Raw genomic sequence first — 17,225 nt, forward strand, 5'->3', positions numbered from 1 at the left:
GACAAAAAAATTCAAAATATTCCATTACCGTACTTCGAAGCATATTCTAGTTTCTGGGCAGGAGTAATAATCAGATTAAATCGGGTACGTTTTTTATCCGGCCGTGAAAATACTGCCCCCTATCCATAAAAAGTTAAGAATGTTTTTTATAAGATAAGTTTAATGCTAGCTAGCACCTTACCTTGGCTCCTTGCTGCACTCGCGTAACAGGTAGTCAGCCTGCCACGCAGTCTCCTCGTGGAGTGCAATGTAATCGGCCATGATCGGTGTCCAAAAATGCAGATTACCGATTGTTTTTAAAACCTTGAAATCGGCCCTAATTAATCGGCCATTCCGATTAATCGGTCGACCTCTAGTTGTATCAGAGTTAGAACTATATCTAAGTAGTATAGCACATAACAGTACTACAGTTTAATACATAATACTAACATTTACCACATGTTGCTGTGTGGTTGTACTCCTGATCCAGACTAATGTTGCTGTGTGGTTGTACTCCTGATCCAGACTAATGTTGCTGTGTGGTTGTACTCCTGATCCAGACTAATGTTGCTGTGTGGTTGTACTCCTACCAGGTCCAGCCTGTGGTGGTCTGAAGGTGGGTGTCAGTCCTTCGCTGCCTTAATGTTGGCTAAATGTTGATGTGTGGTTGTTCTTTAGGTCCAGACTGTGGTGGTTCTGAGGGTGAGCAGTGAGCTGGTGGCGGAGGTTCAGTCCTTTGCTGCCTTCCTCCAGCAGCAACATCAGATGAAGACGAGAGGTCACCAGGATACCAGTCACACTGTCTCCTGGGAAACCAAAGGTCAACAGGAAGCCAGCCAGACTCAGGAGAATGAGCGTCCATTAGAGAGGAAAGTAAGTCAACATACTGGAGTAGTTTTTCAGTCTGTGGTGCATCAAGTTTGTTCATCAGTGTGCTGCAATTTCTTTTCAGATAAGTATGACGTTTTTCTCCTTTCACCTGGTCATATGATAGGGGTGTGACTTCTACTTTGTTGAGTTGTCCAACCCAGCTGATTGCTCCTTGCTCTATCATAAGTCGGACTGATTTCAGTTTGGATCTTATGTAGTCTCAGGGATGCAAATTAGTCACCTTTCGGCGAAATTCGCCCTTTTGAATCCAAAGTAAGTGACCTACATGATTCGTGTAGATCCGATGAACGATAACAAAGAGGTGAACTTTAGGTGAGAAGCCTGACCATGGAGACGGGGGTGAGAAGGTGATGAAGCGTACTTCATGAGATGTAACTGAAAAACGACTGGTATTTTGAAAGTTTGAAGTGAGGGAGAAAGTGTGGTGGAACAAGTATTAGCATTAAGTATCTTGTTAGCTGGATCAAATTCTTTGTTAGCTAGACAGAGAAATGTTGAGCAACATGAGCCAACTTATCTGATCAAATAATTTAGTTCATGGTGTGAAACTTAGCTTGCTAATAAAGTCAGAACATCAGATGAGCTAACATTAGTAACCTAACCAATTCGCTATACTATTAACTGGTATACAATTCCTTGCAGTTCAAGTTATAACGCGTTAGTTGCTTACTGGACCCTGGCAATCTGTGAGACATTTTAACTAGCTAACGAACTAACCACTATCTGTTAACTAATGTTTTCCCTCTACAGTATGTGGTACATTTTTAGAATGAGAGAATTAGGTGTAAATGAGGCGCTGCTTGTTAAACAAGTGGATTCAGGGATCAAGTGTTGCTGGAGCTGGGCCTGGCTTAAACTGGATGCCACTATAGAGGTGAAAGGAACACCACACACTTTCCCTCTTTCTCACTTTTACTGGCACATTGTAGAACAGATGTCCACAGGCAGGAAGTGTACAATGTCATAATGTGCAGTGTAGCCCAAAGATATTGTTTTTGTTGTGTTTAACCTGACAGTAACGTGTGTGTGAGGGGATTATAATTTTTTTTACTCAGTGAACGTTATTTTTGCACACATGTAGCCTTGTGCACTTGATCAATATCTATAGTGGCCACTATAATAGAGCAAAAATAGAATGGCTGTTTATTTCATTCTACTTTCTACTTTACTTTGGTTTTTTCCCCCAAGTGCAATATTTGTGTGTGGTCACAAGCATTCTATTATAAAGGCTATCAAGGATAACTGCAATATTTGGGTATTGTTTTTTTTCTCAACTTGAGTGTCATTTGCAGTAAAGACGAGGCAACAAATAACATTGGATTGCTTTCTTTACATTTTTTAGCTGTGAGTTAGGTTCACATTAACCACTTTATTTTACACACAGAGACTGGTGATGTAGATCATATTATTTGTTGTTTAATTAGTTAAAACCTGCAGTTCCCCCTAGCAGGGATGTTTTGTGTGTTTCAGTGCAAAAATAAGTGTCACCTTTTTGGGCCCTCAGCAGTTTGCATCCCTGGTAGTGTGTGTGTCCATACCTGGGTGACTATAGCAGTCAAACATTTTTGCATTCTTGGTGCCTAATTTCGTTTGTGCAATTAACAATTAGGCCAATATTATGGCCTTCAATACACGTTGAAGTGCTAGCAACTATCCATTATAAAGACTCTAACCATGCGTTACCCTCTGTCAGAGTGTGCCCAGGGAGGAGGGCAGGTCTGGGGAGGTGGAGGAGAGCCCCCTAGTGTCCAGGCTGAGACCACAGCTAGCCCAGAGGGAGAGAGAGCTCCACACCAGAGAGGATGAGCTACTGCTGCAGCACGACACAGAGCTCAGCTCACTGAGACAGGAGAACTACCTCCTGCAGAGCAAGGTAGAGGGACTCACACACTCACACACTATTACATTCACATGGACAGTCATGTCTCTAAAAAGTATAGATCCATATGTTTGACCACCTGTGACTTCCTACATCCTTCTATTGTAACAGAAAATAACATGTTCTCCATGACTGTTGGAACATTTTAAAACCCCTACGCCAGCACTGCTGTTGCTATGGCACTGCTCATTTTATTTAGCTGCTTTGTGTGTCTGACTTTTGTAATACTGTTATTCAAGCTATTGGAAAAAAGCAGTTGTGAAGAACCCAGCTGATTAAAACATTCCATAAAAAAATAGCATGTTATCTAAGATATCTCTGCCATTCACTGAAGGCCAGTTAAATTAGCTCAAACTGTATTTTGTGAACTCAAAACTGTAGTAGATGCATACATCACTCGTGTGTTATTTGTGATGTGTACTTGTGAGTCTTGTCCCTTGTGTTTCAGCTGCACAGTACAGAGGAGGCCAACAGCAGGAAGAAGGGCCGGTTGGGTCTCGGTCTGGACGGGCCCTTGGACCCCCTCACTGAAGACAAACTCAGACTGATAGAGAAAGAGGTGAAGGAACAGGAGACCATCATCCAGGGATACCAGCAGGTCCGTACACACGTCTGTTTGTCTCTGTCTACTCTGATTGTTTGGCCGTCTCTCTTGGTCTTTTCTCTTCCAGTCTGTGTTTTAAGGAAACAAGACTTAATTGTACTGCATTTGTTCAGCGCCAGGCTGGCGGTGACTCATTGACTTTGAATCCATCCCAATTACCCGGAGTCTTTGCGACTGCGGAGGTTATATATACAGGCCACTGTTCAGGGTAATGTAATTCCTCTGTTCACTGACTTAATTCCAGGAGGGTGTGTGGGTTTGTAGCAGGCAGTACAGTTAGCCTTTTTTCCTCCAGATTGTGAGCAGCTTAGCAACACTGTCAGAACCTTTCATAATTACGGTGCCTACAGCCGAGCTCCTAGAATCAGAGTGGCTACAGTACACACACACCACCAAGGTGGAACTGTACAAGTTCTTAATTAGGCATGCTGAATGCATTCCCTCATCTCACAGCTTCTAGTCATATTCCTTTCTGGTTTGATTTGATGTAGGTTAAATGCGTAGAACAGGTATTTCTGATCAAACTAATTTACCCAGATGGGCCTATAGTTGAGACACTTAATGTGATTTTCTCTCTCTCTCTCCTTGCGGTTTGTGTGTGTGTGTGTGTGTGTGTGTGTGTGTGTGTGTGTGTGTGTGTGTGTGTGTGTGTGTGTGTGTGTAACAGGAGAATGAGAAGTTGTTCCTGCAGATGAAGGCTCTTCAGGCTCAGGGTAAACTCAATGAAGAGGCCATGTTCACAGAGAACCAGAGGCTGCTAAACGAACTGGCCCTTACCAAGTGAGTTGACACATACATATGCACAGACACATACCTATCCACGTCATTGAATGTTAACACTGACACTTATTTATGCCCAGGGAGCGGATGAGCAACTCGCCGAGGACTGTGGGTAATGTAGGCAGTGTGGCCCATATTCAGCGCATCACACAGCTGCGGTGCCAGATGCAGGCAGCACAGGTGAGTGGTCAGAGTCATGTCACACAACCACCTCTAAAAGGAAGGCCTAGATGTTGCTTTGAAGATGAAACAATCAACTAATCTTAAAAGGGAAGGACCAGTCTTACCTTCGACCGTGTGCGTGCGAGCAGAGGACTGAAGAGAGCCTGGTGGAGGAGACCCACAGGCTGAAGCAGGAGAAACAGGCCCTGGAGGTGGACCTTCAAATGATGAGGAAAGAGAGAGACCTGGCCAAAGCGCAGTTTGTCTACACCTCAGGTTAGTGTGTGAGAGACATGGAGGCTTGACTGTGGAATCAAACCTCTTGTTTCTACTCCCAAAGGACAATGTTCCCTGTTTCAAATCCAGTGACTTTTACAGACGTGTGTTTTAAACCTTCGTTAAAACATCCCATTGTTGTGGTTGACAGTCAAGTGGAGCTCTGACATGCTGTGGTCTAGAGGTCGACCGATTAATCGGAATGGCCGATTAATTAGTGGCAATTTCAAGTTTTCATAACAATCGGAAATCGGTATTTTTGGCCACCGATTTGCCGATCTTTTTTTAATTTTATTTTTATATATATTTTTTTACACCTTTATTTAACTAGGCAAGGCAGATTAAGAACACATTCTTATTTTCAATGACGGCCTAGGAACGGGGGTTAACTGCCTTGTTCAGGGGGGATTCGGGGAATCGTTTTTGCAACCTTCCGGTTACTAGTCCAACGCTCTAACCACCTGCCTTACATTGCACTCCACGAGGAGCCTGCATGGCAGGCTGACTACCTGTTACATGAGGGCAGCAAGAAGCCAAGGTAAGTTGCTAGCTAGCGTTAAACTTATCTTATAAAAAACTATCAATCTTAACATAATCACTAGTTAACTACACATGGTTGATGATAATACTAGTTTATCTAACGTGTCCTGCGTTGCATATAATCGATGCGGTGCCTGTTCATTTCTCATCGAATCACAGCCTACTTCGACAAACGGGTGATGATTTAACAAGCGCATTTGCGAAAAAAGCACTGTCGTTGCACCAATGTACCTAACCATAAACATCAATGCCTTTCTTTAAAATCAATACACAAGTATATATTTTTAAACCTGCATATTTAGTTAATATTGCCTGCTAACATGAATTTGTGTCACTTCTCTAGCGTTCCGTGCAAGCAGTCAGGGTATATACAGCAGTTTGGGCCGCCTGGCTCATTGTGGACTGTGTGAAGTACATTTATTCCTAACAAAGGCCGTAATTAATTTGCCAGAATTGTACATAATTATGACATAACATTGAAGGTTGTGCAATGAAACAGGAATATTTAGACTTAGGGATGCCACCCGTTAGATAAAATACGGAACAGTTCCGTATTTCACTGAAATAATAAACGTTTCGTTTTCGAAATTATAGTTTCCAGATTCGACCATATTAATGACCAAAGGCTCGTATTTCTGTGTGTTATTATGTTATAATTAAGTCTATGATTTGATAGAGCAGTCTGACTGAGCGATGGTAGGCAGCAGCAGGCTCGTAAGCATTCATTCAAACAGCACCTTCGTGCGTTTTGCCAGCAGCTCTTCACAATTCTTCAAGCATTGAGCTGTTTATGACTTCAAGCTTATCAACTCCCAAGATTAGGCTGGTGTAACCCATGTGAAATGGCTAGCTAGTTAGCGGGTGCGCGCTAATAGCGTTTCAAACGTCACTCGCTCTGAGACTTGGAGTAGTTGTTCCCCTTGCTCTACATGGGTAACGCTGCTTCAAGGGTGGCTGTTGTCGATGTGTTCCTGGTTCGAGCCCAGGTAGGAGCGAGGAGAGGGATGGAAGCTATACTGTTACACTGGCAATACTAAAGTGCCTATAAGAACATCCAATAGTCAAAGGTATATGAAATACAAATGGTATAGAGAGAAATAGTCCTATAATTCCTATAATAACTACAACCTAAAACTTCTTACCTGGGAATATTGAAGACTCATGTTAAAAGGAACCACCAGCTTTCATATGTTCTCATGTTCTGAGCAAGGAACTTATACGTTAGCTTTTTTACATGGCACATATTGCACTTTTACTTTCTTCTCCAACACTTTGTTTTTGCATTATTTAAACCAAATTGAACATGTTACATTATTTATTTGAGGCTAAATTGATAGTATTTATGTATTAAGTTAAAATAAGTGTTCATTCAGTATTGCAGTAATTGTCATTATTACAATCGGCCTATTAATCGGCATCGGGGTGTTTTGGTCCTCCAATTATCGGTATCGGCGTTGAAAAATCATAATCGGTTGACCTCTACTGTGGTCTGTATTGTCCTTGTCTCTGCCAGGGGATAAGAGCTTTGAGCTGCAGGTGGCAGAGGACAGGCATAAGGAGGAGGTGTGTGTTCTGAAGAGGCTCCAGTGGTATGCTGAGAACCAGGAACTGCTGGACAGAGACTCTGCCAGACTGAGGGCTGCCACCGCAGACACACACAAACTCACAGAGCAGGTAGGACCAACACTCAGAGCGGGTAGGACCCAAGCGCACAGAGCGGGTAGGACCCAAGCGCACAGAGCAGGTAGGACCAACACTCAGAGCGGGTAGGACCCAAGCGCACAGAGCGGGTAGGACCCAAGCGCACAGAGCGGGTAGGACCCAAGCGCACAGAGCGGGTAGGACCCAAGCGCACAGAGCGGGTAGGACCCAAGCGCACAGAGCGGGTAGGACCCAAGCGCACAGAGCGGGTAGGACCAACTCAACCTTATTTGAGTGTGTATTGTATTACTGTCATTTCCTGTAGGTCAGTATTTTGAATGAAACATTTGTTCCTCCAATCAGGTGGAAAAGCTGAAGATGGAGGTGGGGAAAAGAGCCAATCAGAGTAAGACTAAAGAGTGAGCTGGAGACGCTAAGAGGATACAGGACCTAGAATGACAGGTGAGTCAGTTGACAAATATTTCCTGTGCATGTATCCCTGAATAGCGGCATACCTCTCCTTTCTCTCATGACTCATGCCATATTTCTGTTCCCCCTCTCTCCCAGGTGAAGGAGATGGAGAAGACTCTCAGACAGAGGAACCTTAACTCCCTCCCAGCGCTCATCTTCGCTGCAGCCAACGCACCTGCAGTGGATGAGGATGGAGGGGCCAAGAGCTCCCCGCCCACTCAGACCAGGGCCCTATTGGAGCGGCGCATCCAGAGGCTGGAGGTGGAGCTAGAGAGCCGTGACGACGAGGCCAAACGCAGCCTCCGAGCCATGGAACAGCAGTACCAGCGGATTAAGGTCTGTTCATACTCTCAGCTGAGTGGTACTGTTATGTACTCATACAACGCTGTTACCATTCCCTGTCACTAGGCCTCATAGTCCTGTACCAATTAGCACTCTACACATACTTACAATGACTTTCTCCGACATACATGGCCTTGCTGTAAACACAACCGCTTCAAACTGCCACTTAGAACTACCTGAAGATGTTAATTTTCAACACAAAACACTCTGAATGTCCTCTCTCACACAAAGGAAAGATAAGAACAGGGTGATGTTCCCCCAGTTCTCTTCATGTCTTTTTAGAGAGGGGTCAGAGGGCAAGGTCCAACAGCCTTGTACAACACAACACTTGAATTGACAGTTCTGTTTGAAGCTCGCGATGGAGACCTTGGGGATGTCAGTGATTCATCCTCCTCTGTATAATATTTGTTTTCATTTCCAAATGTATGATGTCATTAGTCTTAATGTAATGTTTCATTAGACCAAAACTGCACGGGGGAAAAAAGCTTTTTCTCAGGAAATGTGTTGAGACCAATAAATTCTATGGAAATGGAAATATACTGCTCAAAAAAATAAAGGGAACACTTAAACAACACAATGTAACTCCAAGTCAATCACACTTCTGTGAAATCAAACTGTCCACTTAGGAAGCAACACTGATTGACAATAAATTTCACATGCTGTTGTGCAAATGGAATAGACAACCGGTGGAAATTATAGGCAATTAGCAAGACACCCCCAATAAAGATGTGGTTCTGCAGGTGGTAACCACAGACCACTTCTTAGTTCCTATGCTTCCTGGCTGATGTTTTGGTCACTTTTGAATGCTGGCGGTGCTTTCACTCTAGTGGTAGCATGAGACGGAGTCTACAACCCACACAAGTGGCTCAGGTAGTGCAGCTCATCCAGGATGGCACATCAATGCGAGCTGTGGCAAGAAGGTTTGCTGTGTCTGTCAGCGTAGTGTCCAGAGCATGGAGGCGCTACCAGGAGACAGGCCAGTACATCAGGAGACGTGGAGGAGGCCGTAGGAGGGCAACAACCCAGCAGCAGGACCGCTACCTCCGCCTTTGTGCAAGGAGGAGCAGGAGGAGCACTGCCAGAGCCCTGCAAAATGACCTCCAGCAGGCCACAAATGTGCATGTCTGCTCAAACGGTCAGAAACAGACTCCATGAGGGTGGTATGAGGGCCCGACGTCCACAGGTGGGGGTTGTGTTTACAGCCTAACACTGTGCAGGACGTTTGGCATTTGCCAGAGAACACCAAGATTGGCAAATTCGCCACTGGCGCCCTGTGCTCTTCACAGATGAAAGCAGGTTCACACTGAGCACATGTGACAGACGTGACAGTCTGGAGACACCGTGGAGAACGTTCTGCTGCCTGCAACATCCTCCAGCATGACCGGTTTGGCGGTGGGTCAGTCATGGTGTGGGGTGGCATTTCTTTGGGGGGGGCCGCACAGCCCCAAAGTAGCCTGACTGCCATTAGGTAGCCTGACTGCCATTAGGTACCGAGATGAGATCCTCAGACCCCTTGTGAGACCATATACTGGTGCGGTTGGCCCTGGGTTCCTCCTAATGCAAGACAATGCTAGACCTCATGTGGCTGGAGTGTGTCAGCAGTTCCTGCAAGAGGAAGGCATTGATGCTATGGACTGGCCCGCCCGTTCCCCAGACCTGAATCCAATTGAGCACATCTGGGACATCATGTCTCGCTCCATCCACCAACGCCACGTTGCACCACAGACTGTCCAGGAGTTGGTGGATGCTTTAGTCCAGGTCTGGGAGGAGATCCCTCAGGAGACCATCCGCCACCTCATCAGGAGCATGCCCAGGCAGAGACGGCCCTGGGGGTCCGGATAGAGAGACTCAACCAGGAGCTGTCAGCCAAGACCCGCAGCATCCAGGAGCTGAGCCGCACCGTGGAGAGACTCGAGAGGGAGAGGAAGACCATGCTGTGTGGCCCTGGCCCCAGATCGGATGGCCGTGTTGGGCCTGGGGAGGCCAGACAACAGGCGGCCGGATCCAAAGGACCCATGTTGGTGGCTACCCCAGGGGAGAGGGGAGGCAAGGTGGGAGAGACCGCAACCTTCCCTCCCACTCAGGATGAGAAGGACTACCAGGCCACAGCATTCTCTGGGAGCCACATCTCAGAGGTGCTGCAGGTGAATGAGGGGTTAAGGCTGCGTCTGGAGCAGCTGGAGCTGCAGAGGGACAAGGAGAGGGTGGTACTGCAGGCTGCAGCCGCCCAGGCCGAGCTGCGCAGGTATGTAGACACACACACACACACTAATTTTGAATGCTGTATTTAGACCCACAATAAAACCTTTCAGTACAAAGGACTCCGGTAGTTCAGTGGTTGTACAGGTGCCTGACTCATTGGTAGAATGTTGTTCATTGATGGAGCTTCTATAGGACTTTGTGTACAAACACAGTTTCCTCCATACAGACATACTGGAATATTCCTATGTAGCTTATTGTTGAGCTTATGATATGAACAAATAAAACATTATCAACATTTTAAGCTAAATGGTGTGATCTGTTTCATCTGCCTCATTGCTTTTTAAATTGTATGTGCAGCTGTTGGATCTATCGTCCCCGAGTCTGTTTTGAAGACATTCTTTATCGTCCCAGGGACGATGGGACGCCCTTACTTTCGAGACCTGAAGGGAATTATTTTCTAAATACATGAAAATAATTTGGTTGTAATTGTAATGTTGCAATATTTTATAGACTACCAAGAGTGGCCAACTGTCCTCCAAATCACATACACATGGTTAGCAGATGTCATTGCGAGTGTAGCAACAAACAAAAATATATAGATATATTTTACCTTTATTTAACAAGTCAAGTCAATTAAGAACAAATTCTTATTTTCAATGACGGCCTAGGAACAGTGGGTGAACTGCCTTTTTCAGGGGCAGAACGACAGATTTTTACCTTGTCAGCTCGGGGATTCGATTATGCAACCTTACGGTTACTAGTCCAACGCTCTAACCACTAGGCCGCCTGCTGAAATGCTTGTGCTTATAGTTCCGACAGTGCAGCGATATCAACAAGTAATCTAACAATTCCACAACAACTACCTAATACACACAAACTAAGTGAAGGGATGGAATAAGAATATGCACATATAAATATATGGATGAGCAATGACCTAGCGAAATAGACGAGATGCAATAGATGGTATAAAATACAGTATATACAGTCGTGGCCAAAAGTTTTGAGAATGACACAAATATTAATTTCCACAAAGTTTGCTGCTTCAGTGTCTTTAGACATTTTTGTCAGATGTTACTATGGAATACTGAAGTATAATTACAAGCATTTCATAAGTGTCAAAGGCTTTTATTGACAATTACATGAAGTTGATGCAAAGAGTCAATATTTGCAGTGTTGACCCTTCTTTTTCAAGACCTTTGCAATCCGCCCTGGCATGCAGTCAATTAACTTCTGGGACACATCCTGACTGATGGCAGCCCATTCTTGCATAATCAATGCTTGGAGTTTGTCAGAATTTGTGGGTTTTTGTTTTTCCACCCACCTCTTGAGAATTGACCACAAGTTCTCAATGGGATTAAGGTCTGAGGAGTTTCCTGGCCATGGACCCAAAATATCGATGTTTTGTTCCCCGAGGCACTTAGTTATCACTTTTGCCTTATGGCAAGGTGCTCCATCATGCTGGAAAAGGCGTTGTTCGTCAACAAACTGTTCCTGGATGGTTGGGAGAAGGTGCTCTCGGAGGATGTGTTGGTACCATTCTTTATTCATGGCTGTGTTCTTAGGCAAAATTGTGAGTGAGCCCACTCCCTTGGCTGAGAAGCAACCCCACACATGAATGGTCTCAGGATGCTTTACTGTTGGCATGACACAGGACTGATGGTAGCGCTCACCTTGTCTTCTCCGGACAAGCTTTTTTCCGGATGCCCAAAACAATTGGAAAGGGGATTCATCAGAGAAAATGACTTTACCCCAGTCCTCAGCAGTCCAATCCCTGTACCTTTTGCAGAATATCAGTCTGTCCCTGATGTTTTTCCTGGAGAGAAGTGGCTTCTTTGCTGCCCTTCTTGACACCGGGCCATCCTCCAAAAGTCTTTGCCTCACTGTGTGTGCAGATGCACTCACACCTGCCTGCTGCCATTCCTGAGCAAGCTCTGTACTGGTGGTGCCCCGATCCCGCAGCTGAATCAACTTTAGGAGATCGTCCTGGCGCTTGCTGGAGTTTCTTGGGCACCCTGAAGCCTTCACAACAATTGAACAGCTCTCCTTGAAGTTCTTGATGATCCGATAATTGGTTGTTTTGGGTGCAATCTTACTGGCAGCAATATCCTTGCCTGTGAAGCCCTTTTTGTGCAAAGCAATGATGACGGCACCTGTTTCCTTGCAGGTAACCATGATTGACAGAGGAAGAACAATGATTCCAAGTACCACCCTCCTTTTGAAGCTTCCAGTCTGTTATTCGAACTCAATCAGAATGACAGAGTGATCTCCAGCCTTGTCCTCATCAACACTCACATCTGTGTTAACGAGAGAATCACTGACATGATGTCAGCTGGTCCTTTTGTGGCAGGGCTGAAATGCAGTGGAAATGTTTTTTGGGGGATTCAGTTCATTTGCATGGCAATTAATTGCAATTCATCTGATCACTCTTCATAACATTCTGGAGTATATGCAAATTGCCATCATACAAACTGAGGCAGCAGACTGTGAAAAATAATATTTGTGTCATTCTCAACTTTTGGCCACAACTGTACATATCAGATGAGTAATGCAAGATATGTAAACAACATTAAAGTGACTAGTGTTCCATTTATTAAAGTGGCCAATGATTTCAAGTCTGTGTGTAGGCAGCAGCCTCTCTGTGCTAGTGATGGCTGTTTAACAGTCTGATGGCCTTGAGATAGATGCTATTTTTCAGTCTCTCGGTCCCAACTTTGGTGCACCTGTACTGTCCTTGCCTTCTGGATGGTAGCAGGGTGAACAGGCAGTGGCTCGGGTGGTTGATGTCCTTGATGATCTTTTTGGCCTTCCTGTGACATCGGGTGCTGTAGGTGTCCTGCCCCCGGTGATGCGTCCAGGAGAGCCTTAAAGGGGCAGTGTTGTATTTTGAGACAGGCTTGAACATGCAAGAAGCCAGTTTTATCAATAGGAGTGGGGGGAAAGGTGCTCATGCATTGATAAGCACACCAAAGACGGCATTAACGATAAATAATAAAATAAAGAAGACACTTCTAAAAGGGTCCTACTAATCACCCCATAAGTACCCAAAAGTGCCTAAAACAGCTCTGGTCAAAAGCGGTGCACATTAAAGGGAATAGGTTGCCATTCGGAACGCAGACAGCGTCCCTGGCCATCTGGTGTTGGCAGCACCTTGTACCAACATCTGTATGCGTCAACAGACAGGACACACTGATCTACATACTAATCACAGGTAATCTCATTGAAGGAGGATAATTGTTTCCGCAGGTCACAAAACAAGCATTACACAAGCTGAATTAAAAGGCTTTGAAAATAAAAAGCTTAGTATCTGCTCAGTGCTCTGTTGACATTTTAGAGAGATGCTAGTTTTTGTGAGAAATCTTCTGAGAAGAGCAGGATTTTCAAATTAATATGAAAAGCCTATACTAAAATATGTAAATACTACATGTCATGTCTCAATCTATATCCATCTTACCTCCTATGTTTTTTTTATGTCCTGTGGATTTGAGAAAAAGATGACGAGTTCAACGGGAAAGTGAGTGCGTGTTACTGTTTGTAGGTCGTAGTGAATATGAAACCAGTTGTCTCGTGCTGTGTTGTGTTAAATGGGGAAGGGTAGCAGAGGTTTAGTAGCAGCTTGGCCTGGCTGTTTCATGACCTCACCATATGAAATCTAATCAGCGTCACCAAAATACAGTCGACCAAGCCATTAATGACATCGAAACCTGAACTGATCATTTGGGTGGTTTTGGGTTGTTTTGGGTACCTGTTTGGGGTAATTAGTAGCACCCTTCTAAAACCCTGTTTTACACCATATCCTGATGAATTCTTTCATTTTGAACTCTGCGTAAATGAAAAATGTGGCACTGACTCGCCCATGGATTGATGTTTCAGCATTGTCTCAATGAAGAGTTCAGCGTTTGGCTAGCCACGTGCGACATGCATATACAGTTACAAGCCTGCTAGAGTTGGCGGCAGGCGGACGAACAATATCCACCGTCACGGATGAAGCCTGAACTGGAATGTGAAGCTAGCTGAAGCTGGCTAGCTTTAGAAAACCCTGTGTAAATCTAGCTAACAACGTAGTTACCCCTCTGGAGCGCTGGGTTAGAGGATGCTAGATGATTCATGGTGCTGTATCTACCTGTCCTGCAGGGTACAGCAGCATTCAGCAGAGCAGGTGTCCTCTCTCAGGGCTGACCATCAGAGGGAGCTGGAGCACCTGCTTACCGGCCACGCCCTCACCCACTCTAAAGTGGCCGAACTGACAAATCAGGTGACCACGCAGGAGGAAAGGCTCACAATGGACAAATCACATGTGAACTGAAAGTTATTGGTGGTGGAGTTGTTCCAGGTATAACGTATCAACAGGATAAACGGGTTTGTGTGTTTTTATGAACCTTCAGATCATGGTGCAGCATTTGCGTGACCAGGTGAAGGAACTGCAGGGGACCAGGGATGCTCTGGCTGGGTCCAAGCTGAGGGAGAACACCCTACAGAACCAGGTACTTGTTTATTCAGATAACATGTATTGTCCTGTCACACATTCACAACTTCATCAACACACTAGTACTTGAAGTGTCAAGGAAACAACACAAGGTATTTTGTATTTGTATTTATTATGGATCCCCAGCAGCTACTCTTCCTGGTGTTCAGCAAAATTAAGGCAGTTAACACAATTTTCAAACATTACAATACATTCACAGATTTCACAACACACTGTGTGCCCTCAGGCCCCTACTCCACCACTACCACATATCTACAGTACTAAATCCATGTGAATGTTATCGTGTGTATGCATGTCTGCCAATGTTTGTGATGCTTCACAGTCCCCGCTGTTCCATAAGGTTTTTATTTTTATTTTTTTAATCTAATTTTACTGCTTGCATGAGTTACTTGATGTGGAATAGAGTTCCATGCAGTCATGGCTCTATGTAGTACTGTGCGCCTCCCATAGTCTGTTCTGGACTTGGGGACTGTGAAGAGACCTCTTGTGGCATGTCTTGTGGGGTATGCATGGGGTGTCCGAGTTCAGCAGTTCAAACAGACAGCTCGGTGCGTTCAACATGTCAATACCTCTCATAAATACAAGCAGTGATGAAGTCAATCTCTCCTCCACTTTCGGCCAGGAGAGATTGACATGTATATTATTAATATTAGCTCTCTGTGTACATCCAAGGGGCAGCCGTGCTGCCCTGTTCTGAGCCAAGTGTAATTTTCCTGAGTCCTTTTTGGTTGCACCTGACCACACGATTGAACCGTAGTCAAGGTGCGACAAAACTAGGGCCTGTAGGACCTGCCTTGTTGATAGTGTTGTTAAGAATGCTTGCATGAGTTACTTGATGTGGAATAGAGTTCCATGCAGTCATGGCTCTATGTAGTCATGGCTTTATTATCCGGACCGGACTGTATTTCCTGGGGAAAGCTCAACATTAATGCTTGCTTCATCTCTTTAATGCTCTGTTTAGCTGACAAGGCTGTTGGAGGAGCTGAAGCAGGCCAAGGAGTGCCAGAGCTCAGACACTTCACTAGCCTGGAGAGAAAGATCCACAGCCCAGAGCTCAGACACTTCACTAGCCTGGAGAGAAAGATCCACAGCCCAGAGCTCAGACACTTCACTAGCCTGGAGAGAAAGATCCACAGCATGGAGCTACGACACACTCAGAGGGAGAAAGAGCTCCAGCAGGTGAACACACACACAGAGAGAGGAAGAAAGAGCTGCTGCAGGTAAATACACACACCACCCACAGAAAGAACACTGAATAACACGTATGCCCACGGTGCCATCCTGCAGGTGATAGGTCAGACTCGGCTGGTGGTGGAGGCTGAGCAGCAGTCTGAGGTGGAGCGTTGGAGGAGGCTGGCTCAGGGAAAGACCCAGGAGCTGGAGGTCTTCCTTCTGGAACTGGACTCTATCCTGGACGTCTTGAGAGAACTTCAGAGACAGGGAGTGGTTATCCCTGCTCCGGACTGGGCTTCAGCTGTACCCTTCAGCTGGAGGACCTGAAACATGGGACATAGGCTCTTTCTAATTACTTACAAATCTGTCCTCACCTTGACCAGGCAAAAGCCAGCCTAACGATGAGCTTCCACTTTTTCAGTTAAGTATTTTTTTATTCAGTGCAGATAAAGGGGAGAAGACGAGGAGAGGGCAGATTTGGAAGCAATTCACACAACCTTTAGGCGAACCCATCATTGTGCTGAACAATCAGGTTATTTATTTTTGTAGATTTGTATTTTTATACTTGATCATTGTCAATGCATGTTAGAAAAATAAAGGACGTTTTGTATAATTCTTTCCTGTGTGTGTTTTGAATTTGTAATGTGTGTTCAGTAAAGCACAAAGATGAAACATCTGAAAGGTGACTAATTATTCAAATTCATACATTTTGAAATGAGAAGATGATTGTTGCTGTTGACCCCAAGATGATTGTTGCTGTTGACTCCAGTTGTGGGTTGTTGCAACACATTAGCATATCATCAAATATGTATTATTAACATGTATTCTTTTTTTATTTAACCAGGCAAGTCAGTTAAGAAGAAATTCTTATTTACAATGACGGCCTACCGGGGAACAGTGGGTTAACTGCCTTGTTCAGGGGCAGAACAACATATTTTTACCTTGTCAGCTTGGGGATTCGATCCAGCAACCTTTCGGTTACTGGCCCAACGATCTAACCACTAGGCTACCTGCCGCCGTATTAGCATAACATCTGACAAGAAAAAAGTGGCTGTAGTTATTCATGGCAGTGAAGCATTTTGTAAACCCAGCCCAGGTGTCTCCTGTAAACCCAGCCCAGGTGTCTCCTGTAAACCCAGCCCAGGTGTCTCCTGTAAACCCAGCCCAGGTGTCTCCTGTAAACCCAGCCCAGGTGTCACAATAATAATATTAGGTTTGTTCTTCCCTGGTCTAATCCTTAGAATTAGAGGATTGTAAAGGAAACTGCATCAAACACAGCAGGGATTTTAAAGTTCTACTCAAGTCTCCTTTTCAACTAATTTACTTAAAAAAAGGCACATCTCAATAGGTGGTCCAGGTAGTCATTACATAGCACAAATGGGGGGTTTGGCCTTTCCTCTTTTGTTCTCTATTGCTACTCAATGTTTTCTCAAGCAAGGGGGAGACTGATGACGTCACATCAAACCAACTCCTTGAATGCAATACTCCTGTCTAAAAAACACTATTTTGGTCATTGTATTTTAGTGTGTACTTTACTGTATTTATACTTGGGATATCGCTTTTCAAAAGGGAAAATTAAAAACAAATTGCTGGAGGACGTCTTAAAATCCTGTAAAACCGATAATAGTGAAACAATTCATCACTTATCTTCAGAATTAGAGAACTTTACTCTATTTCATGGTTCCAAGGTACTTTGAAATGGTTATATAATGAACACAATCAGCTGCCGTTTAAATACATTTATTTAGTCACAACCTTCTATAGACTTGGCAGACGAGAACTTGACATGTATGTAAAGCATT

At 44.6% G+C, this 17,225-nt stretch overlaps 1 protein-coding gene across 1 annotated transcript in view; it reads left to right on the plus strand.

Moving 5' to 3' along the window:
* LOC115165677 (centrosomal protein of 162 kDa-like) overlaps nucleotides 1-15,791 on the plus strand; it is a 28,802-nt gene extending 13,011 nt beyond the window's left edge. Inside the window, 16 exon segments of the mRNA XM_029718958.1 lie at nucleotides 573-595; nucleotides 658-852; nucleotides 2,564-2,743; nucleotides 3,198-3,347; nucleotides 4,021-4,133; nucleotides 4,214-4,313; nucleotides 4,445-4,571; nucleotides 6,625-6,785; nucleotides 7,116-7,214; nucleotides 7,320-7,559; nucleotides 9,368-9,810; nucleotides 13,857-14,019; nucleotides 14,150-14,248; nucleotides 15,212-15,249; nucleotides 15,330-15,429; nucleotides 15,538-15,791. Coding sequence (XP_029574818.1) covers nucleotides 573-595; nucleotides 658-852; nucleotides 2,564-2,743; nucleotides 3,198-3,347; nucleotides 4,021-4,133; nucleotides 4,214-4,313; nucleotides 4,445-4,571; nucleotides 6,625-6,785; nucleotides 7,116-7,214; nucleotides 7,320-7,559; nucleotides 9,368-9,810; nucleotides 13,857-14,019; nucleotides 14,150-14,248; nucleotides 15,212-15,249; nucleotides 15,330-15,429; nucleotides 15,538-15,750 — 2,444 coding nt within the window. The 3' untranslated portion in view covers nucleotides 15,751-15,791.
* The last annotated feature ends 1,434 nt before the right edge of the window (nucleotides 15,792-17,225 follow it).

Source organism: Salmo trutta, chromosome 3 (assembly GCF_901001165.1).
Source record: "Salmo trutta chromosome 3, fSalTru1.1, whole genome shotgun sequence".
NCBI lineage: Eukaryota > Metazoa > Chordata > Actinopteri > Salmoniformes > Salmonidae > Salmo > Salmo trutta.